The 26,834-nt window shown below is 39.6% G+C and overlaps 1 protein-coding gene and 1 long non-coding RNA gene across 4 annotated transcripts; one reads left to right on the top strand and one right to left on the bottom strand.

Annotated features, from left to right (window-relative positions):
• Positions 1 to 450: 450 nt before the first annotated feature.
• Positions 451 to 26,336, bottom strand: herc3 (HECT and RLD domain containing E3 ubiquitin protein ligase 3). 3 transcript variants are annotated; one of them, XM_028594105.1, is made up of 25 exons: positions 26,169 to 26,333; positions 23,950 to 24,301; positions 21,394 to 21,553; positions 20,562 to 20,638; positions 19,923 to 20,144; positions 19,475 to 19,566; positions 19,221 to 19,351; positions 18,793 to 18,938; positions 18,264 to 18,319; positions 17,664 to 17,788; positions 17,389 to 17,448; positions 16,242 to 16,353; positions 15,449 to 15,638; positions 13,559 to 13,722; positions 13,305 to 13,418; positions 13,035 to 13,061; positions 12,843 to 12,941; positions 12,534 to 12,704; positions 12,270 to 12,413; positions 11,130 to 11,296; positions 9,735 to 9,801; positions 7,518 to 7,600; positions 5,547 to 5,730; positions 4,090 to 4,192; positions 451 to 3,682 (listed from the first exon to the last, which is right to left on the bottom strand). In XM_028594105.1, exons 2-25 carry the CDS (start codon positions 24,170 to 24,172, stop codon positions 3,474 to 3,476), a joined length of 3,126 nt encoding a protein of 1,041 aa, XP_028449906.1. In that variant the 5' UTR covers positions 24,173 to 24,301; positions 26,169 to 26,333; the 3' UTR covers positions 451 to 3,473. The 3 variants fall into 3 exon arrangements, 2 of the variants coding, with proteins under 2 accessions (XP_028449906.1, XP_028449915.1); XR_003693983.1 differs by lacking the exons at positions 451 to 3,682; positions 4,090 to 4,192; positions 5,547 to 5,730; positions 7,518 to 7,600 and adding exons at positions 7,802 to 8,007; positions 9,277 to 9,633 and having other exon boundaries at positions 26,169 to 26,336; XM_028594114.1 differs by lacking the exons at positions 451 to 3,682; positions 4,090 to 4,192; positions 5,547 to 5,730; positions 7,518 to 7,600 and adding an exon at positions 8,947 to 9,633 and having other exon boundaries at positions 26,169 to 26,336.
• On the top strand, positions 1,352 to 20,978 carry LOC114565843 (uncharacterized). The gene is made up of 6 exons (XR_003693985.1): positions 1,352 to 2,024; positions 2,815 to 2,875; positions 5,566 to 5,708; positions 11,113 to 11,269; positions 13,933 to 14,077; positions 19,980 to 20,978. It is a non-coding gene; the product is annotated as an uncharacterized LOC114565843 (long non-coding RNA).
• Positions 26,337 to 26,834: the final 498 nt, after the last annotated feature.

Here is a 26,834-nt window from a genome sequence, read left to right as displayed (position 1 = left end):
ACGTTTGAGGTAAAAAAAAATGCATCAGGTGCACAGCACCAAACCATTTTAGGGCTGCGAATAACGATTATCTTTTTATTATTGATTAATCTGCCAATTATTTTCTTGATTAACCAACCTATAGTTTGGTTTATAAAATGGCCGAAAATAGTGAAGAATGAACCCAAAGTTAATCCGTTTATTCAATCAGATTTTCATATCCGATAAGACAGAAAAAGCAGGAAACCCTCACATTGGACAGGCTTAATAAAAAAACAATTTAAGCAATTATTTAAAGCTCTGTAGTGTTTATGCATGGACAATATTTAGAAGCAGCAAACAGGAGAAAATCATGATGTTGAATTTGATCAGGGGAAATCGTAGCTGATTTAAAAAAATATTTAAGACAAAACAAAGTAAGTAAATCTAATAAGCTACTAAGCTAATGTTAAACATACATCAGTCCAATAATGCAATCTTGAAACACTTGTTTTATTTTAAAAGTTGGAACAGAGATCCTTGTGTAGATTTGACAAATGTGCAAAACAAAAAAGAAAAATCCCATTTTTTTTGTAACAAAAAGTCAAGGGCTGCACAAACCTTTGCATAGGACTATACTCCGCAGGATAAATTAGCTTTTAATTAGACAAATACTGACTGTACGTGTAGAACATGTGAGTGACATGCAGGATAGAGCAAAGCAAGAAGATAAACTGTCCTAAGAAAAACATCTCAGAATAGTGCAGTGTTTAAGACCTTTAGAAGAATAACCCAGATATCACCACTACACCGCTGGGCTGTTTCAGGTTGTTATTGCTATACGGTACGGATGTGTCGGTGTGACCTGTCAGGACGCATCAAGTCATTTACTGTCTTAAGTCTCTCTGACACCACCGTCATGTACGAAATATATAAAAAATATATGTAGCTATATATGCAAGACCATTTCACATACTTCACGCCAATGCACGACCTAATTAAACACCAGTTTGGATTAAGAAGTTTGACTGTAGGAATAAATAGGCTATATAGCATCAGGGCTAGTTTTGGAACAAATTATATGATAGGCCTATACAGTAAATATCAATTGATTATATCCAAAGCAGGTCATCTGCCCACAGGCCCACACTTGTGTCGTCCTACAAATGTCACAATTTCATTATCTGCCACAAACTTCTTATTGTAAATTTTAATGATTACATAATTTAGTATAAATTACATTTTCGGACATACGTTTATTCGCTTCTGGTTGAGAGCAAATATATAGAGAGCATAGGCTAGCCTATTGATTCTAACCCGTACAACAACCTTATTCTTACAATCTATGACAGGAACCAAATAGTAAAAAACGACAGCTATTCTGTTGCCAAGCAACTAGCGGAGACTAGTCCAGACAGAAAGTTAGGGTTGTTACGGGTGTTACGATGTTTTTCGTGACCCATCGGATTCTTTGCACATCAACATTTGTTGTGACTCCATCTTAAATCTTAATGGACATTTTGACTTGTCATAGCAGGAAAAGCACAGCTGAAATTGATAACCTTAACGATGGCTCAATTCCATCAAGTGTCCTGGTAAGCTATTGCTAGCTATCGCTATGTCAGTGAGTCAGCATGCACAATACCAGGGCCTCTCCTAAGTGGAACGCAGCCATCATTAGCTAATGGTTTTGAATACACCTGTGCTTTTCCTACTATGACATGTCAACATGTCTGCCATGAAAAGGGTCTAGCTATACTATGGTGGCACGATGTAATGTAACAGCTAAATAAGGCATAAATAAAGTATATTAAATTAATAACACACGTTTGCACTGGCAATATAGGCCAAGCTGAAATGTCTTTCCTAATCAGTCGCATAACACGGCGAAACACCGGTCCAAGACAAAAACATAGTCGGTTACATAGCTAGCTAACTCCATGTTTTATGCAGAAGCAAGGCGAATCATTGTTTTGACACTCTGGTAAACAGACGAGCTAGCTATCGCTAGCGTGTTAGTTAGCCGGGTTTAGCTGTTTCACACGCTCTCCGGTCTTTGTGCTAAGGTAAGCTAACGCTAAAAATTTACCGAAATTGTCATTCTCATACTCTCTGCCAGAAAGCTAATGAGCGTATTTCCCAAAATGTCAAACTTTTTAATGACAATCTGGATTTTGCTTTCACCCAACAACATGCACAGAGACAACAACCACTAAAATCAACTTTCAAAGTCAGCTTTTCATGTAGCTAGGTTTTGCTGTAGAAGGCAACACTGTTGAATGCAGGTTCAAGACAAAGTCAGCTCATCTCTGATCCACAGCTCAAAATATACGAGGGATTGCAAATAGGGTTGGGTATGTTAAAACATTTTCGATACCAGTTCCTGTACGATACCGGTTCCTGAACAATACTTTTTGCAATTTTATAAAATCCATTTTAACAAAAAGAAATTACAACATTAGCTACACATTACGGATTACAAATTAAAAATCCATTTATTTATTTTGTGAGCTCCTTTACACCTATGTGACGGACACTGTAGTCAAGACTATACCACAATTCACAAATGTGAGCCTTACGTTCATCTCTGCGCGTTAGTTTTTCCTGCATGCCTCTACACTGTATACAGCCAATTACCAGCATTATTAGATCTTGGTAGAAGCATGCTGCATGCTTATTGGCTCACTGATTCTGAGAGTTACTCCTATAGGTATAGAAATTTGGTATTGAAAGACACTTTTTCGATACTCGATACAAGTTTGATACCCAGCCCTAATTGCAAATCATATTAACCATATTTCATCCTGCATCTTTCTGCCTGCTGAATACTGTCCTGTTGTCTTTCTTTAATTTCAGGCAGAGGACATGCTGGTGTCCACATGGATCAGCAGGACAAACACTCCTCCCAATGTCAAGGGTAAAGATTATATTCAAAGTGCTATTTACATACATATCCACATTTTATAGTTTGTCAAAAAATAACCACTCTATTTAAAGAATCAAGTAACAAAAAGCAGATTTATTGTCTCTAGGTAATAACATAAGTCTTTAAAGGTAAAAAATAGAATTTAAGGAGTTGAATATAAAACACACAGCTGTGCAAAAAAAAACAACAAAAAAAACTACACAAACACCCAAAGACAGAGTTTCTCAACCTCTTCTGGCCTTTGAGTTTTGGTCACAAAAGTTTTAGGATCCCAGGTTGTGATTCCCAGGTGAATTTAAGTAAAGATCATTTTTATTTCAGAACTGTGATATATTTCAAATATATATCCATACACCAGCATTTAAAGTAGCTCCCAAATTGTCCTAAAAAGGTTGAGAAACTTTTCCCAAATAAATAAAAACAATAATACTCTACATTTTACATAGATAGACCTTTCAGATTCAAGATGTTTAACAATCTTGCGAGAACATATAAAGAGAGTGACCTTCCTGTGTCCCAAAGTCCCCCATTACACTCTTTTGAAACCGACATGGGGGTCGTATTGCTGTTAAAGTGCATCAAAACCTCCTCAGACCAGGCTGAAGCCCTCGTACTGCTCCACAGCCCGCGTGAGACGACGACACAGGATCTCTTTGGTCTGGTAGCGGGGCATGTCCAGCAGGTTGTAGCAGGTGTGGGCCACCGGCAGGTAGTGCTCCTCCGCTGTGGTGGACTGGATGATGATACGCAGGCTCTCCATGCCGTGGATGGGGATACGGTCGCTGCCGGTCAGGAACACTGCACGCAGGAGGACAGAGTTAGAATCAATTACTAGAGAAGGCTAAACATGTTCCTACCCTCCACATTTGCCTGTGTAAATGGTAAATAGCTGCATTTATATGGCACTTTTATCCAAAGCTTTACAATTTGTCTCTCATTTACACACACTCACAAACCCATTGCAGCGAGCTACCATGCAAGGTGTTGGTATGATCTTGTAATTTTGGGGTTTAGTTTCTTGCCCCTTTTGGACACTTTGACATGTGGACAGAAGGAACCGGGGATCGAACCTCCATCCCCTGCAAGATTGCTCTCTTCATGCAGGAACAATTACTGCACATAATAACAGTATAAGATGTTTGAATGCGAGAGTGTGAGGATTTAACTGCATTGCACATTGAGCAATGAGGCAAATAAATGCTTACATAAGAACTGCTTTTTCTTCTCCAGAGGGAACTCGTGGAAAACCTCCCAGAACAATCTGACTGTTGGATGAGTGGCTGTGTATTCCCCTTTGTAAACAGCATTCTGCAAAGAGAAAGGATGTGATGGTGAAAAGCTTTTCTCGCGTTATCATTACGAAAATATTTTCTCTCCTGCAGTAACTTCTACACGACATCAGTAAAACAAATTCCTCAACGACGTGTATGCACCTCCACCTACTGCATGAAATGTATATACATTTTAAGCAAATTTCTCCCTTTTATTTATCTTACATAACAGTCCCTCTTAGGTTTTCGCACTGATGTTTTGTTTGTAAGCTGCTCAATAGGGACGTCTGGACACGAGAGTTGATAACACCAGTCAAAATGTGAAACCAAATGCCAAGACATCCCCGTCTTTGTTCAGATGCCAAGCTACAAAATAAGCAAATTGTCAGTATCATTCATATAAACTGTACCAACACACCGCTCCAACCAAGCGTCCCATTAAAAGCAACTAGGGGCGTGGCTTAGGTGTTTGTGACGGCCCCGACTGTAAGTTCAAAACAATATCAGCGGATGGTTCATCCAATCACCTGCCAGGTATTTTTTGAAAGTGCCCGCCCTTGTCAGTTTCCAATGACTGCTTCTCAGATGGTTCTGTGTAACAAACCATCTGGAGCATCAGGTTATCAAAGAGCACTGTCCCTGTAAAATAATCTAATAAAATAAAAAAATATATTGCAATTAGTGATATCTATTTTAGGATTTTATTTATTAATTTGTAAATGTACATTGTTCATGATTTTTAACCTGCTGTGTATCCATTTTTATAGTACCTTCTTATGTTGTAATTATTGCTGTAATTCTATTAGTCTTAGATTATCCTTCTAATCTCATTTGTATTGTGATTATTCTCTTCATATTTTTGTACAGACGTGCATGGTTCCCTGAGGTTCCCTCTGGTTTTAAAGCTACAGTGTACTGCCACCAACAGGTCAATATTGGACTCGTCAGTTAGTTTAGGGTTGTTAGTCTTGTTAATCTCAGGGAGTTTGACAGTGAGAGTGACTCACAACAAATCTTCTCAGTCAAAGTGTGTGAAAGTTAGCATGATGTCATGAATCATGTGTTACTGCTCGCCACTGTGTAAGTGTTATATACTCCCTCCCTTCTTTGTCACTTGCACTGTGAAATGTGACGTGATCATCATCACATCCACATCTATCAGTTTGCAAACTTACTTGAATGAATTTCGCTACATGTACATGTATGTGATAAATAAAGTACCTTTACCTTTACTTACAGTCGTTCCATTTCCTACTATGAGTTTTACGTGAGTTCACTGACCAAGAACAGGAAATGGTTTGCCATTTCTGCTGCAGGACAGTAACTCAGAACTGTTGGACTCATTGTTACTACAAATATTACACATACAGATTTTTAAACCACACACTAACCTTTTCCATCTCCTCCCAGTTGTAGTTGTTGTTGCCGACCACCATGGCCATCAGCTCAGAGGGCTGGAACAGCGACAGGATATCCCCCCCGCACACCTTCAGGAAGCCAGAGGAGAAGGCCGAGTACTGCTCACTCACCGAGTCTGAGAACACGTAGCGCAGGTAGGCCCCCACAAACTCCTTCCTGAAACACACACGTTAAATAAACATTCAGATTCATTAATGAGTTTCAGCTGCATCCTCACAAATCAGTTTATATGGAAATAATTTATTCAGACTTCAAGGTGGGACTGTAAACACTTGGTGTGTGTGTGTGTGTGTGTGTGTGTGTGTGTGTGTGTGTGTGTGTGTGTGTGTGTGTGTGTGTGTGTGTGTGTGTGTGTGTGTGTGTGTGTGTGTGTGTGTGTGTGTGTGTGTGTGTGTGTGTGTGTGTGTGTGTGTGTGTGTGTGCGCCACGTATTCATCATCAATTGTGGGAAGCTCACCTTTTTTATAGACCTGTATTTGACAAATTTTAAGGAAAACTTGGAAACATGTTATACTAAAATATCTTATTAGTATGACCTTAATATAATCAGGAAATCTCACTAAGATCAGGATCACTTCGGCAAGAGACCTGAGTAGAGCATAAGAAATAAGTGCAGAGAAAAGACATACAGCCTGTCACAAGCAGGCACATACTGTACATGCAATCACTGTTAAAACCAATCCCAAACATCCCTCTCTTCAAAAGTTAAAAGTTTAAATTACTGTAATCTGATAGAATGAATGAGACGTTCTGTGTAAAAGCCTTTTTAATGCACGCTATTCTTATGATGCAAAGAGCTGAAGGGCCGTCTTCATAATTCAGTATTTTCCCGTGGGGGATCAAGAGGTAACTTCTTAACTTAACTACCACTTTCTGGAAAACACACTTCATAATAATAACTCTAGCATGACCCAGGAGGTGTTAATTCATTTTAAATTCCCACAAAAAAATAAAAAAAATACTACCGCTCATAAAATTAAACTGTCCAAAATGATGATTTGCTGTTTTATGACATGCCCTAGCCTGACAAGCCAGACCCCTGGCTGCAGATTACATTTGCTGCCGTCAGGGTGCGTCTAGATTTCTAGGCTGCCAACATGCCACTCCAACATTCCGTTAAAACGGGAAAAGCATGAAAATAAAGACGCAAGATGCTCCTAAAAATAGTTTAAATGAGAAAACCTGCTCTTTAGCTTTGTATAACAAACCAGCTCATGTACAAGTGCTACCACATCTTTAAAAATAACACTGTCCCACAAAACGGATCACATCCTCATGAAGCCCTGCAAACACAAACACTGTGATGAACTAACCTTCAGTCTAAATTAACACGTCTCCTTCGGTGCTTGTGGTGTGGATGTTTTACACCACAGCAACAACAAATGGCTCTATCAATTCTGTTATTACAGTGTTATATCCGAATGTTGAGGGGATTATGCAGGAACAACTTGGGTCACTGCGGCTCTGGCCATCTGTTCTGCACCAGCAGCCAGACATGTTGACACCGCCCGCCCCACAACCCTCTGCGGACTCCTCCACATAACACTGTAATCAATGCCACTGGCACAAGGACGAGTTGAAGAAACAGGGCGGCGACGGTTGAGAAAAACACACAACATAACGCTTAAAATACTGAAATCTTTGTTTTCCGATGTTATCAACCCAGAACATGTCAGAACAATGGGCCACGAGCTGCCAGCTGTGTGAGCGATATGATAATCCCAGTGCTGGAAAAACAATATATTTAAAAACCACAGAGTCATCTGTTTGTCTTTCAGAAAGAACAGACTGTAGAGCATTAAAATATTCATGGAACAAGGTCATTCAAAATGGGACATCAAGTGACGGAAGAGCTGATGAATTTATTCTTAAAAAGACTGAATCTGCTGAAATAGTATCCTTAAACTCTCAGCATATATATTTGACGTGTCAAGCTGCCTCACCTGTTGTTTTTGTCCACACTGATGCTCTCTCCTCCAGGAATGAGCTCCTTGACTTCTGTCATCCCGTAGTTCTCTCTGGTGATCTGAGATGTGGACACAACAAATAGTCTTTGATTAGAGTTTTGTAGGTTTTTTTTACCCTGCAGCAGTAAAGTGTAGAAAATATATATTTTTTGTTATTGTCAAAAAATCCCATAACATTTTTTTTTTCTTGGATTAAATGAACATAAAATTGACAAAACCATCAACAGTCATACCCCTTAAGTCCTTAGCTAATGTTAGCAATTAACATTGTGTGTGTGTGTGTGTGTGGGTGTGGGTGTGGGTGGGTGTGTGTGGATATACTATATCTTATTTCTCTGTACCATAGACCTCCACTGTTGTCCAAACCCAGTCAAGGAGCCACACTGCTGCAATGGCTGACAGGTTCCTTCATTGCGATGAACATGGACACTGTAGATCCCACATACTAGGGGTGGATGGATCAATACTGAAAGTATGGATACTACCCATACTAAGTCTTACTTTAAGTATTGATGTAAGCATTAATCAGGATCAATACCAACGAGAAACTTGAACATTCTGGGAACATGAACACTCTTCTCAGTACTTTTGCTTCTATGCTGCTGTTACCGCAATCACCTCGTTAGCTCAAAGAATTCACACAGTGCACATTTTTCGTACTATTAAAGTGTCTTGTTTTGTAACCTGCACGTGATTAAGTAATTAACAAATCATGGTGAAAGACAAATCACATTAATTCATTTGTTTCCAGAAACCTATTATGGCGCTTTTCCATTACATGGTACCTACTCGCCTCGACTCTACTTGCCTTTTTTGGTTTTCCATTACGAAAAAAAGTACCTAGTACCTGCTAACAACAGATACTTTTTTTTTTCAAGCGAGCTGAGGCTAGCCAAGAAGGTGACGTGAAACCCTGCAGGCTGCTGATTGGTCGGAAAGAATCGTCACTGATCACTGCATTGCTAGCGACAGAGGCATTTTTAAATAGTTTAGCCAGCGGTGTTTTTTTTGCTGCCGGAGGCGCAGAGCTTTCTCCGTAGCATACAGAGTCACCGTGTGTGTGTGTGTGTAGCTGGTGAGCGAGGGAGAAGTGAGAGAGTGCCGGCGATCGGCGTGTGTGTATGGGGAGCTGGTGAGCGAGGGAGAAGTGAGAGAGTGCCGGCGATTAGCTCCGCAGCGAGTAGTGACTCTAGCGTCATATAGTGAGAGAAACATAGAGTCTCCCCTGTTCTTTCTGACCACGGTGGGAAATCTGGAGCAGGAAATTGATTGATTGATTTCATGTTGTTTACGGAGAAGGAGAACCAGGAAATGAGTCGGGGGAAATGCAACGCTACCAAGCCACGCCCACGGCAGTCGCTATGACTACTAGCCAAGCTAAGGCGGTACTAAAATCTGCAATGGAAAAGGGACGCACAGTGCGTCGAGGCGAGTAGAGTCGAGTAGGTACCATGTAATGGAAAAACGCCATTAGTGATGCATTAAACTCATAAAACATAATAGTACTTTATCTGCTTTTAATAATTACAGGATCATATTAATATTGGTGATTCTGGCCTATGTATTTCATGGTATCGCCCACCACTACCACATACGTTATGCTGCTGATGTAAACACTCACCCGTGCACTATCTTTGTATTAATCCGCAACTGGAAATAGTCTCCAACAAATTTACTTTAAAAAATAAATAAAAATGATACTCTTAATTTGTGACCTTTTTTTAAAAAGACTTACGTGTTCAGTAGAACCCAAAGGGCTTGGATCTGACAGCCACAGACCGGGTAGGGAAGTCGGGAAGTATTAAAGGGTCTGTGCTGGATAACATAATATAGCAGCAGACCAATGTTTGCTATGTAAAGATAAAGTGGAGTAATGGCGTCCTGAGGAGAAGATGAAGAAACTCTCTCGGTGTGTGTTGTAATCCAAGCTTCTCTGTTTTCGATAGCTGGTCCAGCCGCACATGCATGTTGGTGCATGTGGCTGTGACAAAATGTAGGTATTTTACGTATTGAGCAACGGTCTGTGAGAGCAATGTGGAGCCAATCCCAGCCCGCTGTTTTTGTTTTTGTTTCAGTATTCCAAGTACGGCCCCTTTAAGAGATGGTCAGATTGTTTATTTGTTTGTTTTGGTCTTTCTTGTGGGATTTGTTAACGATAAGAAAAACTTTATCCAGGTGAACAGTTATACTTACAGCAAAGTTGAGAAGAAACGTCTCCTCCACATCACCTCCTTCATAATCCAGAAGTTGTTGTAGACTCCTGCAGAAGAATAAACAGAGTGGATGTCTGGAAGAAGCAACACTATTAACACAAGATCATGTCAGTGGCGGAAAAACACAAGCTAATAATCTTATTAGTGTGACGTTATAAAACAAATGAAAAGGTGAAGGCCAGAATCTCCATCATCAAAAACGTTCACCACGCCATGAGGTTAGAAACTAATTAGTACATTTCATATGAAAAATAGCTCCTTCATGCATATCACCATCATGCATAGCTGAAGACTTTGTTGGTAGATGTAATAATTTTCATTTCAGAAATATCTTCAACACTGAGGGATCATATATCGTTTTTTTTTGCAGATTTAAATCTGTCCCTGTTTCACATTTAAAATGAAAATCAGGGATCAGCTGTGCCTGTCCTACAGCTGCATGGATCAAATAGAAATGGTCTGTTACAGTAGATTAAAAATGAAGTGGTGACCTATTAGCTAATAATACCACAGAAAAATGTCATCGGGGGAGTGTTGTGTTAGTTTTCCTGCAAACAAGATGCTGGATATTTACCACCAAAACACAGGAAACCTAGAAAGAGGAAGTGTAGCTGGCAAAGGAAATGATAATTAGTAAAAGAGGATCTGATACCATAGCCTTACAATTTAAGCCCAACTACAGGTCATTTTGCAGTATTTTTAAATACTGAAAAGACAATACAAAATTAATTCAATCTCAAACAGTTGACTCAATTATTTAAACAATGTCTTATCTCTTTCCTGTCAGTGGGAGGTACCATGTGTGTTGACTTAAGATTTTAAGACTTTTATTTTAAGTCCAAATAAAAGCATAGCATATTGGAAAAAACAAGATCCTGTCCTTTAAGGCGGTATTGTCTCTAAAGCAACACTACAGTCTATGCAGTGCCTCTTGTAGCTTGTAACAATAGTCAACTGGACAAAATCTGGCACAAAGGAAACACTGATCCTTCCTGCTCCAAATTCATTTGTCAGTAGCAGTCAATTTCACATCTCCTAAAAAAAAAACCAACACTGGTTATGTAAGCAAGTGGCACACTATGTATGTGTGTGTTTGTGAAGGTTGCTTTATAATTTTTTGCTATTTAGTTACACAGTACCATGCAGTACCGCCCCTCCCCCCCCCACACACACACACCTTATTTAAAATAAACAAAACTAATAACCAAGTCCAAACAATGGACAATAAACAGGTTCCCAGTGTTAGACCATTCGGCCTGCGTCAAATTGCGGACACAAGCAAGATAAATTGTTTGCAGCAGTTGCAATGTCTAAGAAAAAGTCAACGTGTCCTGCACTGCATCCCCTCTCCTTTCCAGCTCAGAGGACAGGTTACCTGGCCTCGGTGGGGGAGAGCTCCTTGAAGTCCTCCAGCTTTGATGGCACATTGAGCAGCTTCTTGTAGAGAACGAGTGGGAAGTGGAGGTCCACCACTGTGGAGTTGTAGATGGCCAGACCGCAGATGATCCCGATCAGGTGAAACCAGTTCTGCTCAACAAAACACTGGAAACACACACAAGGAAATGATTTTAATAAACTTAGCACCAAAAGTAATGACATTTGTGTTTGTTAGATTATTTCTCGGTGGTAACAATGCTTTTTGGCAATAAATCTTATACCGTTGGAAAGCCTGTTTAGTTCCCTTTCAAATGGTGCCTCATTTGTAAGGAACATGCATTTGTGGGATGAGCAGCAGCGCTGAGTATGTGGGTTGTGCCCAAGAAAAATTTGCCAAATCTTCTCTGCCAATGCCAAACAGCTTATTCTGCCATTGACTCGTTTGGTGGATTGGATGATTGAAGTTTGAAGAAACAAGACATATTGGCAATTTAACAATTTATTGATTTCACAGCCTCAGTAGCGTGTGGAAGAACCATACACAGCCACAAAAGCCTGGCACCTCTTCCTCATGCTGGTCACCAGCCTGGTCACACACTGCTGTGGGATGGCATCCCATTCTTCAACCAGCAGTCCTGACCTCAACCCCATTGAACACTTGTGGGATCAGCTTGGGCGTGCTGTTCGTGCCAGAGTGACCAACACAACCACGTTGGATGACTTGCGACAAATGCTGGTTGAAGAATGGGATGCCATCCCACAGCAGTGTGTGACCAGGCTGGTGACCAGAATGAGGAAGAGGCGCTGCTACTCATCCCACAAATGCATGTTCCTTACAAATGGGGCACCATTTGAAAGGGAACTAAACAGGCTTTCCAACGGTATAAGATTTATTGCCAAAAAGCATTGTTACCACAGAGAAATAATCCACCAAACACAAAATGTGTACTAAAAGATGTTGATTATCCCCCCTTGCTACAGTAGTTTGTTTTTCATTCTACTACGTGTTATGAAAAGGCTTCACAAAGCTAATATGTTTGCAGTTAACCTTTTTTTTTTTTTTTTTTAACATGCAATGAGCGCGTTTGAGAAATGAGTCTTTTTACATCATTAGCATGTGGATACAGTGTTGCCTTACTTTGTCTGAGAACCACAGCAGGTTGGACTCTTTGTAATAAGTGAACATCCCATATACAGGATCCATCAGCTCCTTTAACAGCAGCAGGAAGAACTCTTTAGTCACTCCACCTGCATCCACGGCCTCCTCTCCATCAAAGATCACCTGGATGGAGGGAGGAGGAGAATAAGAGCAGATCACAAAAAGTACAGAAAAAGAAAGATTTTACTTTTATCCAAATTACAGAACTGCAGTGATCTTCAAAACCTAAGGTGTATCTCTCACCTTGAGCGGTTTCTTGAGGTCCACATCAGAGTACATGGTGAGCTCACGTAGTGTGTCACTTACTAAATGGTCCCTGCGCACATGGAGCACCAAGTAAGGGTTCCTAGCAAGGTGGGGTTCCAGCGTGAGCAGCATAAAGACGTTGTGTAAGTTTGCACCGCTTACTGCCATCTTGGTAACGGTCACAGGTTGAGGTGGGAAAAGCGAGAAAAGAGTCAATTTCAAATAGATAATAAAAAAAACAGAACAATCAAATTAATCGTCAAGTGATCAAACTGTATGCTACAAGATCACATTAACAGCAGGTACCTGCATTTGCAGTTCAGCGTCTGTTTGCAGCATGGTTGTCTTGGCTCGAGCGTTCAGTATGAACGGATAGGCACATAGGTTCACTGCGGGATGGTCACTCTGCAAGGAAACCAGGGAAATATATACTTACTACACTAATAACAAAAATAAATCTAATATGTCATTTTAGATGTTCAAGTAAAAATCAAGTACCTGTGAACGGGGGATTGATCCCGCTTTCTAGAAAATGAGAGAAAGTGAAGTCATTTGAGTAGACTTGAAAGGGGGGGGAAAAAAGGTCAAGAGCAGCAACTTTTATATAATGTGTGTGTGTGTGTGTGTGTGTGTGTGTGTGTGTGTGTGTGTGTGTGTGTGTGTGTGTGTGTGTGTGTGTGTGTGTGTGTGTGTGTGTGTGTGTGTGTGTGTGTGTGTGTGTGTGTGTGTGTGTGTGAGACAAGGAAGTGAAACATTGTCAGAACTCACAATGTCAGCTTTACTCAGAAACCATTTGAGGTAGTCTTCCTGGATGTCCACCAGGCTGGTGATGTCTGGGATATAAAAATGGTTGTACTCCACATGGTTGGCCCTTAAATTTACCTGGAAAAATGGAACAAACGCCTGCCTCAACACAGAAGTCAACAGATGATCTTAGCAGCTACCAAGACAACCGGAAACACACATTGTCATGCAGAATTGATGGCTTGTTTACAGCAGCAGCAGGTGAGCTGTGTGGATACCTGGTGGAGTTTCTCCAGCAGCCTCAGCGTGGCGACTAAATAGTTCTCGTAGAACACCGGTACGAGCAGCGCCTTGCCTCCCGTTAGCATGAACACAACAATGCTCTTGTACATGTCGACCATTCTGGTGAACACGCTGTTGTCCAATAAGTACCACCAGTTATCTGCAGGGACAGAGGAAAAGAAATCAAATGAAATTACAGAGCAAATACCTCGCTCGAACAAGTTTCTCCATTGATATGTCTGTTTCTCTAACGTTTTTAGCTGTATATATGTTTGTGTTCTAATATATTTATGTATCAACCCTGTACATGGGCAATATATGTGAATAAGCAAGGTTCACATTCTGATTGTACTGTATACTGTATTTGCAGGTATCAATATGCTGATCGACCGAGTTTTCGTCGGATGTTCAAACAGCATCTGAAACACCCTCCCCACCACACCTTTCCGACATCGAAATTAGAGAGTCTGGGGACAATTCAACAATTACGCCCACTTCACGCAGCGATTGGCCAGGTAGGTGTGCAGAAGTGAGAAAGTAAGCAGGGTTTGCAACTTCTCTCTCTGGCTCTCTTCTTTCATTCTTCACATAATTACTAATGTCACTTTTCATGAACACCAAGAATGCCTTTATGGAATGTGACCATCATTGTGCCTGCCTATAAATCATTATTTGATATTTTGAACTCCGAAATATCTCAACAATTAAAAAGACATTTGCCACACACCAAAGAACTTTGCAATGTTTAAAAAAATACCAATTTTCAAGTTGGTCTAAAGCTGATTTTATTTAATTTTTTTTGCTGTGTGGAAAAGCCTTTCCTTGTTTTTGATTCTTCTCAAACTGAAGGCTCTTGACCAGCTACCAACTGAACTTCATTTTCCCCAAATATTAATATTCTTTTCCTGCTTCCAACGTTGGCTACATGATTGTTAGATATACCAAACTGCTTCTTCTGGAGCAGGAGTGGATAGCTGAAAGGAGCATTGTGACTGTTGTGTGGAATAAGGTTGGCGAAAAAAAGGCGCTATGCTTTTCAGTGTCTGTTATTTCACTAAGAGGAAACTTAATAAAAACCCATTTGCCAACACTAAATATCAAACAAAAGGCAGACACTTTATAGTATTAAGTTGCTGTGAGCTGTAGCCTACATTCACCACTTCTAAACAGATGCAGAACATAACGTAATCTTGGATATTATTCCTTCACAGCGCTGTGCAATGCAAGAACATCTCCGAGCTGAACCGGGCAGACACATCAGTTTTCATCAGACTCACCCTGGGTCGGGTTAATTAAGTCTACTGCTAACTTACAACACTAATAACATTAAAGTCGCCAAAATACCCCAGCAAATCAAATCCCCTACTTCACCGTTAACCGTCAAGCTACTAAACCTGTATGGAAATTAACACCTCTGCTGAAATGCTACATTTGTTAACTCTCTCTCTCTCTCTCCCCACACACACACACAAACAAACAGTCCGGTTCTGGTGGTTGATGAACGCAGATATGTGCTGATTAGCTCTCATAATGGGCGGGGGTAGCACACTGCCATGACTCCATGATGCTAATGTCTGATTACTCCACATTTTCATTGTGATAGTTTGTGATTACATTCTGAATCTGCAACGTTCTCTGTCAGGTAAATCAGTAAGTCAGTAGTAAGCTATACAGTGGAGTTGCATATGAAGTGGTTTGGGATCCTTCTGTTAGTAATTTTGGGCTACAATTTGGTTTTGAAGAATTCTACAAGCAGCAATACCACAGGCCAAGCAATCGGCCCGTTCCAAACAAGCACATTTTCAACGGGCACTGTACTAGTTAAAAAAATAAATAAAAATAATAATAATTAAATTGTTGTGTGTGTGTGCATGCAAGTATGATACCCAATACTTTGCCGGGGTTGGCGTCTAGCCGGAGGATGGCCATTGCCAGGGGGATAGTGAGGCGGATGTAGTTCTTAGAGTCCATCAGGGCTGGGTACTCGGACAAGATGAGGTAAATCCTCATGGCCTCGACATCAGGAGGGGAGCGCGGCAGCTGGGGGATCATCATACTCTCAAAACTCTTAGTGGCCTTAACAGAGAGTTGGACACAACAAGAGGGAAGACATGTATAACAGATTATGTATATTTCTACTTTTAATTACACAGATATAAGGAACCATATTTACTGTTATACGGCAAAAAGTATTTGAAATGTACTTTATTTTGATAGGTTTGAAAGCTACAAGTATTATTAAATAAACCAGAGGAATTTATGAAATAATCTTCACTTCCAAAACAACTTGGATAAAAAAAATCAGTCACTAAATTTTGGGAGAGGCTTTTAGTGGTTTGGTACGTGGCCTCAGTCTCCACACAGATTATATTTCAAATTGGGATGAGGTGCATGAACCCCAAACCTACCATTACTGAGCTAATGTTAGAGGTTATGACTCACTCCTGCAGTTTGTGCCTACTGCAGAACTTGATGTTCTTTCAAAACAAGCTCAATATTCACATATGGATGTTTTCTTAGAACCACAAGCTAGAAATCCAATACTGTGTGACAATCCCACAGTTCCTCCTAACCCAAACAGGTAGCTAGTTTTAATACTGTCAAGTTTTGGCTCAGAAGAGTAAAAGAGACCAAATTGCTGTTACCTTGTACACATACCATTTTTAAATACATGTTTACCTGCTCCAGAAGTCCAGAGAAAGCCGGTTTGCTTAGCGTCTCAAACAGCTTTCTGACAGAGTCGAGATCGATGCCTGGGATCTTTGGGTTGGTTTTGAAGTGGGTATCATCACTGAGAAAGCAAACAAACACACACTTATGCGTTGCCTATCTATGATGTCTCAGTGATCACTAACAGGATAAAAATAGGTCAGAGCTCACATTCAGGGACTTTGAGGTAAAGCCTCAATCGTTACTTTGGATTAAACGCCAACGGTTAGGTGAACACCCAGCCTAAAGGTATTTAAGTCAATCCCTAAGCATCTCCTGTTTGGCCTGATAAACATGCCTGCACGAAGCCAACAAAACCCCTCAGCATGAAGGACAACCACGATTTACAGTGTTAGCCTTCACATTCTTATAGTTCAGGTTTCATTTAGTCATAGCACAATTACATATATGATTTTGTGGAGACTGTTTGCCAAACAAAAAACATTGATGCAGATAATACACTGTGTGTGTGTGAGCACTGACCCACTTTATTTTGAGAACTCTGTGAGCTTAAAATACCAGATGAGCAGTTTTGGTGCCAAAATGTAACACAAATGCAAAATAACAGCACCTGAAACAACAAACAAGTTGTATGTCCTTACCTACAGTGTATGTATACTTAATATTTTGATGACCATTTTTATTCCTACAGTTACAGACAGCCATTGGTTTCCATTCATTCTCTCGTGGTATAAAAATTAATTAACAGACTCTTTAAACCTTGGCTTAAAGTATTGCCTGGTCCCAGTCATGTACATAAACAAATGGATATCTGGAGCAGTGGAAAACATCCATTTAAATTTCTTAATTTCTTTGCCTAATGGTTAACTGTACTGTAAAGTATATGTGATTGTGGTAAATGTGCAAAAAGCAACTAGTAACTAATGCTTTAAAATAAATGTAGTGGAGTAAAAAGCAATATATGCCTCTGAAATGTAGTGGAGAAGAAGTATAAAAAAGCATAAAATGGAAATACTTAAGTCTCTTAAAATTGAACTTAAGTACAGGACTTGAGTAAATGTACTTAGTTTTCTTTTCACCATTGCATTGCGCAATGGTTTAATGAGATGAAAATGTTAAGTACTTAGTTACTTATGTAAACATGGTGTTCATGTACCTTTCATCCAAAAAGCTGCCGTTCCAACAAGCCGTAGAGGAGAGTTGAATTATGATGTCTCTGTGCACAAAAACATAACAGAGCCTCACTGTGAAAAATATTTGGCCAACAAGTACAGAGACATTAAAATATAACTGATGAAACAAAATCAAGTCTTATAAGTAAGACCATTATTAATACTAAACATCTACATGAGAATGAACATTTATATATATATATATTTGTACAATCAATCTAATACATTTCACATAACACCTTTTTATTATTTGACTTACTTTGTGACACTGGAATCTGTGCTGTACATCAGCTTTAACCGCCATGAATTTAATCTTTCATAATTGATTGGGGAGATTGATTTGCTGACATTAATCACTCTGAAGTCTTCTGGGGGGACGTAACTCTGCAGGGAGGAAGACAAACAGAGACAAGAACACAGCACAAACATTTGGGCTTCAGTCTGGGTTGTGTCTGTTTCCTTCTTGAAGATAAAATAAATAGGCCACACCTGTAGTCTAAATATTTTGCTGCAGAGGCTAAATGTGTCTTTATCAGTGCACATTACTGGTAATTTGCTAGATATGTGTAACAGACAATTTCTCCACATACAGCATAGCTCCTTTTTATAAGAACTGGTAAGAGCTTAGACATTAATGCCATCCTGTGGTGAAACACTGAAACTAAATAAAATGGAAAACAACAAACCGAGGTTATTTGGGGTTTGAGGAAACTAGCTCACTTTGCCTCATGCCACTTTAATGACTGTAATGATGCTTCCCCTCCCCTATACAAACAATAAATAAATTATTGGTCATAAATAAAACTGATGTCATAATTTATGCAACACACTTTACTATAAACTTAATTAAATTGCATACCTGGTCATTAGAGTACAATAAGAAGCTATGGTCTCCTCCACTGATGATTTTGGTCACTGTATATTGTTTTGATCATAATAAAGAAAGGGAAGAGAAACAGCACGTTAGCTGGCCAACATTTTACAACAGTTATTCAGATGTTAATTTTAATTGTATAGCACCTTTCATTACAAGTAAACGCATAGTTACTTGAAGTATTTTTTTTTTATTGTACAGTAAATCATTTTCAAATGCATTTGTATAAAATTATTTTTTTTACAATTGAGCATGACCTTGAGTATACTTCTGATACATAGTTATGAAGGATAAAGGATCATTTATTGTGGATGCATCAAGAGATGATCAAAATGTTATGTGCGTGAAACAGTTTTCATAGTCATCTTCCAGCCTGAAAAATATTACACTACATTACTACATCCACACTAATACGTTTTTGTTTTAAAACACATATCTTTTGCTACCTTTATCCCTGAAAAACAAAACATTTTCATTCTTGTATTATTGACATATTGCAAAGTCTTCTGCTTACCTGTACAATGGACATTTCCAGTCCTGGCCTTGACAGGTAATGGGCTCCTAGCATCCCCCCGTATTCCTATGCCCAGCTGGCCATGGCTGTTACAACCAAACGCATACACCACACCAGAGGAAGGCACAAAGGCCAACGTGTGGTGCCTGACAAAAGGGGAAAAAGCACGATTTAGGATGCCGGGGGACATAACCAGCCTCTAAAACACGGAGTTCATTAGGTACAGTCTACCTTAAGGCAATCCAATGACCCTGGAACTCATTTGGAATCTTTAGTTTTTGTTGATACTGTGTCAGAGAGGTGTTCAATCAACAACTCTCTGACACACTTTAAGCTTCACAAAGACAGACATGCATTGAGTTACATCAGATTGTACACGTGAACCAAATTAAATGGTGAACAAAAGTTCTGTGAAGGTTTAACAGTACCTGCCACAGGTGATCTGGGACACCTCAGAGCCCATGAGCTCCACCACTCGTCTGGGTAAAAGTTCGTCATTGGTGGAGCCATGACCCAGCTGACCCGACGAGCCTTCACCAAATGTAAATAAGCCGCCATCCTGCCAGAGACACAATACAGAACATTTGGTGGCATGCTAACGGAGGCAGCAGGATATGCTTATAATATGTGGATATTTGAACTGAAACTAAAAAGCACTTGTGGGGGTTGTCTATATTCGTACCTTTGTGAGGGCTGCTGTATGTTCCTCTCCACAGCTGATGTGAACGACTTTTTGAGATCTCAAAAATTTTATGTGGCACGGAACAGCACGATCTGAGGAAGGGAACATAAACAAGCAAGCAAGGTCACACTGTTCTACACTGTTTGATGTAATAACAAAAAAGTGGTACGACTTAGAGGAACATTACGGAGTTCTGCATTTGAATGTTGTATTGTAGTGGCCATAAATCTGTGACTTTACTGTCCAATAGGCATTTTTTTATATTTCTTTTATATTTATATATTTTATATTTTGTATATTTCCCATATATAAACACTTAGTGTTTCTATGAAACATATACACCCCTCTATCTAGTGTCTTAACAATACTTTAAGTGCAAATGTTAAAGCTACATAATAATATATAATTTATATATTTTAAATAGCAGTGAATGGCTACTGATTATTACCTTGTTTATCATTGAGACCCAGTTGTCCAGCTCTGTTCTTGCCCCAACCAAATACAGCTCCGGACAAGGAGAGAGCAAAGCTGTGGTCTCCCCCGGTGGTTATCTGTGCAAAGGGAATACCAGCCAGAGACTTCAGGGGATAAGGGAGCAACCTGCCGGGCTCTCCTTTCCCCAGCCCGAGCTGACCGCTGGTGTTCTGGCCCCACGTGAACAGCTGGCCATCTGAGAAGCAAAAATAAGTAACTGTATACAACATTTGTTTAGTTATGTGGGACAATCTAAAACTAATGTGTTTATTTATAAATTACAGCTTGTACAGTGTTTTTTTTTGGGGGGGCGGGGGCATGTTTTCTTGACTGACGGGTGTGTCAGCCTATCGCTCTCAGCCTTTGTGATTTGACAATTCCTAGTCCCACTTTAGCTCCAACCAATGGTCAAAATATCCCACAGAAAGAAATCAAAAGCATACGTGTAGGGAACCAAAATACAATGCAATTGGTCAGTCAAGATGAAATTGAGATGCTTTCTGATGCAAAGTTTAAACTGGATATGGATAGAGTTTGGACAAACAGTAGATGGATACAACAGTACAGACGTAAACGGTGCTGGTGTACTATGAGGAGATTGTGTCTTTCACACCTCTAGAAAGTGCAACGCAGTGCTGATTCCCACACATTACTTGAGAGATCCGGTGGTCACACAGCCTTTTAACCAACCTAGGAAAAAAGAAATGTGTTAATCAAACCATGCCCAAGGCTACTCAATGTTCAAAATTACAAATTACAGAAAAAAACACCCTCTTTTTTTTTCAGTTGTCAGAAGAAGTCATTAAATGCTACCATAGTGATATGGTTAAAGTTCGGAGATTGTCCACGGGTAAGGGACCTAACTTTGTCGGCTTACATTTTTTTTTGTGAACATTTCTAATTCATAATATACAAGCTAACTGTAAGGCCAGCCGTAAGAAACTACTTTAGAGTCCTAAATGTTTCACTATCCCAAAGCAGGCAATTCACTGCATCTTAACAGTTAAATAGTGGCCGGGTTGGTTCAGTGGTAGAGCAGGCGCACATGCGTCGAGGCATAAACCTTGACGCAGAGGTCCAGGGTTATAATTCGACCTGTGACGATTTCCTGCATGTCTTCCCCCCCCCCCCTCTCCCCTTTCTCACCTAGCTGTCCTGTCAAAAATTAAAGGCGGAAAAGCCCAAAAATGATCTTAAAAAAAAACAAAAAACTGTTAAATTCTAAATCATGTTTATTTTTCACATTCTAATTTCATGTGAACAGAATAATTCATGGCATTGTTATTTTGGATGTATGGGTCCCTACAAATTACATTACATTATTTATATATATAATGTAATGGATATAAGCATTACGACAATGATTTCAAAGTCATTTTCTTGAAGTGTTTTTTCTCCTGTCAGGCTAAAAGCTTTAATTCCTTTATGGTGTGCTACTAAATCACCTTGGTATTCGAACAGCCGCCTCTGCAGTCCCCAGACCAAGCTGGCCCCCTTCACCAGCTCCCCACGCAAACACTTGACCCTGTTCATTCACCGCCATTGAATGGGCCCGACCACTCGACATCATTGTTATCGTCTGAGTATCCAGAGCTCCTACAAGCTCTGTGGAGAGGAGGAAGAGCGTCAGACGTCAGCAGTTTCATGACAACAAAAAAAAATAGATCAGCGTATGAAGAGTATGTAGAGAGAGGATGTAAATGCCCTGATTTCTTTTTTTTTTTTTGTCAAGCTACCATCTCATTTGTTATGTACTAGCCTGGTCTATGATTGTCATACATTTCAATTCAATTCAAACAACTTTATTGATCCCAAAAGGGCAATTCAATTTTGCAGTCAACCAGTCACATAAAATGCAGACAAGAATAAACACTATCGCAATCATTCAATCAATCAACATGTCAGTAGCAGCAGGTCAACAAATGAGTAACCGAGGCATGAACAGCGAAGCTCACACAGGGTGCTGAAAATTAGCTAAATAAAAATAAATATTCAACCATACCAATTTAAGTGAAGTAATAAATACATAAATTGAAGCATTATGCTTCCCAGGATTACAAGCTGTGAATGTTACAGGTTGCTGCCATCGGCAGCATTTAAGAGCCTAATGGCAGAGGGAATGAAAGAATTCAAGTATCTGTTGGTTTTAGGATGTTTTGAAACCGAGCATTCATTATGCCCTCATGGACCCAACCCATGTGAGGCATTTAGCGTGGGCATTTTATCTCATCTTTTGGACCACTCAAACTTCTATAGTTCCCAGGCCGAAAATAGACTTTGTGTAACATAATATGACCTGAGAGTCAAAGGTTAGAGACGTATGTATGATACTATCCATGCACAGAAAAAAAATCGAAGTCGTCTATGCTTTTAATGTGCGCTGTAAAAGTGGGTTTGTCTCTGCAATAATCCGTTTCACACACATTAGAGGGATGCAGTAGGAAGCAAGCACATGTGAGGATGACATATTGTACAGTGCTGTTGGTGCACTGGTTTCCTGTGTGGTTTCTGCTATATAAATGGTTTATCATAGTGTTTACTGGGTTACAAATGCTGCAGGTGCTTAGAAAAATTACAAATAGGCAATAATCTGATACTGTGGTTTCATTAGAGCTTATACTACAATATGATTTAAAAACATTTAATTAGCAATCTACATTGTATAGGCTTATTCAAATAATATATTTAAGTAACAAAACGTGCCTGATGAAGACCTAAAACATTATCAAGTGTTAAGTGACTAGAAGTGCTTTACAACCTGTGAGATATCTATCCTACACATTTGTCACAGAGGTTTTGCAAGGTATGCAAGAAGCTTCTATTGAATATGTCTATTTATTTGCTAGAGGTTCAGTGATACCTGAATTTATTCATTGTTGTTACAGCTTCACCCACATGGCTATACAAAGTTACAAAAACTTCCACCCACATGATACCAACACTGACCCACCCCTGTCTGCAATCACTTCCAAGCCATGAGTGTTTCAAATCTCCTAGAAATGGTTTTGTGACTAGTCGTTTCATTTGATGTTCCCAATAGAACCCACTCAGAAATTGAGGCACTTGTGCATTTATACTGATACTCTCCACAGTTTGCTTTGCATTTAAGCACTTTTTATGTATAATACAACAACATGAAGTGCATCATTTGTGAAGCTTATGGAATCGCCCCGTTTTCTTATGCTAAGTAAGAGTCATCCAGATTGTGTGATATCTAGCAGCTTTACTTACTAGTTTTACACAAAGATAGGGTTACCTGGAAAATCATATTGTTGGAACCACGGCATCAGCTATTCTCACATGAGGGTGTAACTCTACAATAGAACATCCAGTTGCAACTGCTATGTAATATCTTTTATTTGAATGTTAATATTCATATCTTCTAATAATTTACGTATTTGAGATTTCAATAAATAAGGTTTCGAAATAAAGCCCAAAGCTGTCATTTCTAACACCAATGTTTGCTATACAGAAACAAGACTATAAGAGTTTACAGCCATGCTAGCAGCTCTTTGAGACTGAACCTAGGCACAGTGTTACTTTGAGCTAAATGCTAACTCCAGCATGCTAACATGCTCACAATGACAATGCTACTATGCTGATGTTAAGCAAGTATAACGTTTACCATTTTCAATATCTTAGTTTGCCATGTTAGCATGCTAACATTCACTAAGTAAGTAGCACTACAGTACAGCTGAGGCTGATGGGAATGTTAGTAGAATTCTTCCTCTAGGGACCACGGATGTCTTTTAATTGCAATCCATCCAATAGTTGTCGGGATATTTAATCTGGACTGAAGTGGTTGACTGAGAGGTCAACATTGCCTACCAATACAAACAGCCCTCATAAACACACCATGTCATGTCCACCCACATTCTCACACCTGTTGTAACTTTCTTCTCACACCTACTGAAAACAGTGCAGCAGGGTGGTGCAAAAGCCTACAACTTGTAATGATTAATCCAAGGTCAGTGATTCTGCTGTTCACACTGAACGCTTACCTGGGGAAGTCCCTGGTTTGTTGTGGCCCAGTTGTCCACAGCTGTTCGAACCACATGTGTACACACTACCATCATGCAGCAGGAACATTGAGTGTTGCCCTCCACAGGCTATTTCTTTCAGTCCCCTGCCACTGAACACATGACAGTTCCTTGGCTCAAACACAGGGTCCCTCTCCATAGCAATACCCAACTGTCCATCCTTTGCATTCCCCCAACACAGCATGTTGGCGAGGGGCGTGGGGATGAGCACCAATCAGAAGAGGCAGAGTGAAAGACGGCCAGATGGAGGAAGACAAAAAATGTTCAGGCTTGAGAGCAACCCCGCTTTCTCCTCTTTATGTAAATTCCAACCCTGGAAGAAACAGAAAACAGGGTAATTATGACATCTTTCTTCATTAGGAACTCATGCTGATCACTGTGCTCAATGTGTGAACCACTGGTGTTTATGAAGAATGAAGTATATGGGTCTAGAGGTGGATATGGCTGTGTGTAAGAATGATGTAAGCAGTGTGACCGGAGAACAGGGCAGTGTGTTTAAATAAACCCTGTCAGTGTAATCCCGGCTTAAGCAGCTCCAAGCAGTCCTGCTTTACTGTCAATCCACATACAATACATGCATGTTACTGACTGAGTTAGCCAAAGGTAATAAACAAATAAGAATAGAAAATAAGAAAAAATAAAAATGACATATCAGGAGGCAGAAAGACAAGGAGAGGTGAAAGCAGAATGGTAGTGAACACAAGAATCTGTCACCTAATCAAATTCATTAGAGGCTATAAAATCAGGATTACCAAAAAAATTAATATCAAGGACAACCATGGCTACATTTCAGACCTCTGACCCCCAATTCCCATTCCCATCACTTTTATGTCCATCTGACCCCTGTCTGAATAGTTTCCACTGTAAATAAGATTTCTGTGAACAGAAATATCATTCCCTTCGATAAATCCTATAATAATAAAGTTATAATTAAAGTCGCAACAATTAGTTGATTCTTTAATAAGTCAACTGACAGAAAATGAATCAACAAATATTTTGATAATGCATTAGTTGTAAATAATTTCTTAAGAAAAATAACAAAACATTAACTGGTTCTGACTTCTCAAATGTGAATATTTGCAGGAGTCCTCTATAAAAGTAAATTGAATATCTAAGTTTGAGACAACACAATCACTTTAAAGATGTCAACTTGAACTCTGTGAAATTATGATGGGAATTGTTCACTTTTTTTGTAAATAACGGGCAGGTTAATTAACAATCAAAATAAATGTCTAGTGTTAGCCCTAGTTAAGATGTTAAAACTGTTATATATCAACAATGGGAGGACTAGATATTTGAAACACCTCTCAGTATTTGGTATTTTATTAGGCCTTTTCTTGCTATTTGATTAAAAACTAGACTAGAAACTAGACTAGAAACCCACTAGATTGTTATTATTTTTTTATTTTAAAGCATAGCCTATAGCAAATGAAGGTAATCGTTAGTCGTAGCAGTAGTATAATGCAATACAACTCTACAGCACAACAATCTGCAGCCTCTAAAATGACCATAAAGTTGAATCAACAATCAAAGTTCCTCTACAGTTTCAGCAAAAACTGTTGGCTGTATTGTATTGTAGACTGTATTAAATATTGAAAATGAACTGTAAGACCCCAGTTAGTAAAAACTGCATTATACATGAATAACTATATTATAGCTCACAGTCTCGCATAGCCAGAACTATCTCACCAGCGCTGTGTCAGTGTACAAGTTAGCTCACATAGCTTGCTATAACACCCCTAACTTGGTTTTCAGTTTCTAGGAGACAGTATTAACTTAATGTAAATCCCGTTAGCTACCTTTGTTTAAGTGTGAACTGTAACGTAAATGGTCCAGCTATGTCATCGTGTATTTAAGGTTACGTTAGCTTGATGCTGGGGAAAAGGTGAAGAGGAGTGGCCTGCGTTGTGCAGACATCTTTGACATAGTGTGCAGGCGCAGCTAAATATCTCCACTGACATTAGCTGGTTAAACAGTAAATTAACTAAACCAAAACAGACGGCTTGATGACCCGCACAAGCCATTATAGTTAATAGTTAGCTATTAAACCCTAGCAAGCCTCAGCAACGCTAACTATCAGTCTATGGCTAAAAACACAGAAATCCACTATTTAACCGATGTCTGAATAAAACGGTGTTGTAATATGGCTGGTTCATCCAAAAATAAAATATCGTGTTTACCTGGACATATGCATTCTGAAATGGGGCGTCTGGTTTCGGGTTTAGCTCAGAAAACAAACAAGGAAGTACCACCGCTGCTACGTCACTGCAGGGAAGCTGCGATCAAGCCTGCAATTGGCCCGCTAATCAGGAAGTGCAGGTGTTGCAACAAATTCTGTGACCATCACTGGTAACCGTTCTCCATGCCCTCTAATACATATGTACTACCACGCTGGTTATCAACTAGTTCAGTCAGCTCAGGGTTTCCCAATCCAGCGGCGCGCGCGTTCACATAAAAGAGGCTGTGTCTGCGCACCACGACCAATCGCAAACATCTACCAGAGCCGCATGTTATATATAAGAAGAGCAAATTATAATTCTCCATAAATATGAAGAACACAGACACGGTTTTACAGGGAAAACGCAATACAGTCGCTGCTTCCTAAAACAGGAAGGAAAGCTGGCAAAAAAATAAATAAATAGCCGACGCTGTAGATGTTTAAATCACAACGCTTATTAAAATCACTTCCTCATCAGTCAGGACCAAGATCTGATTACACTTGTGCTTTCCATAAACTGTCGTTGCTTTAGCCTATTATTTCAGTTCCAACCCTGGCAGTGGAAGCGATCGTTAGAGCAAATAAAACAAATAAAAACATAATTCAAACCGATGTGCGCATTGGCGAC

This window comes from Perca flavescens, chromosome 2, assembly GCF_004354835.1.
Source record: "Perca flavescens isolate YP-PL-M2 chromosome 2, PFLA_1.0, whole genome shotgun sequence".
Classification (NCBI taxonomy): domain Eukaryota; kingdom Metazoa; phylum Chordata; class Actinopteri; order Perciformes; family Percidae; genus Perca; species Perca flavescens.
The sequence above is the reverse complement of the archived record's forward strand: the minus strand, read 5'-3'. Positions and strand labels throughout refer to the sequence as shown.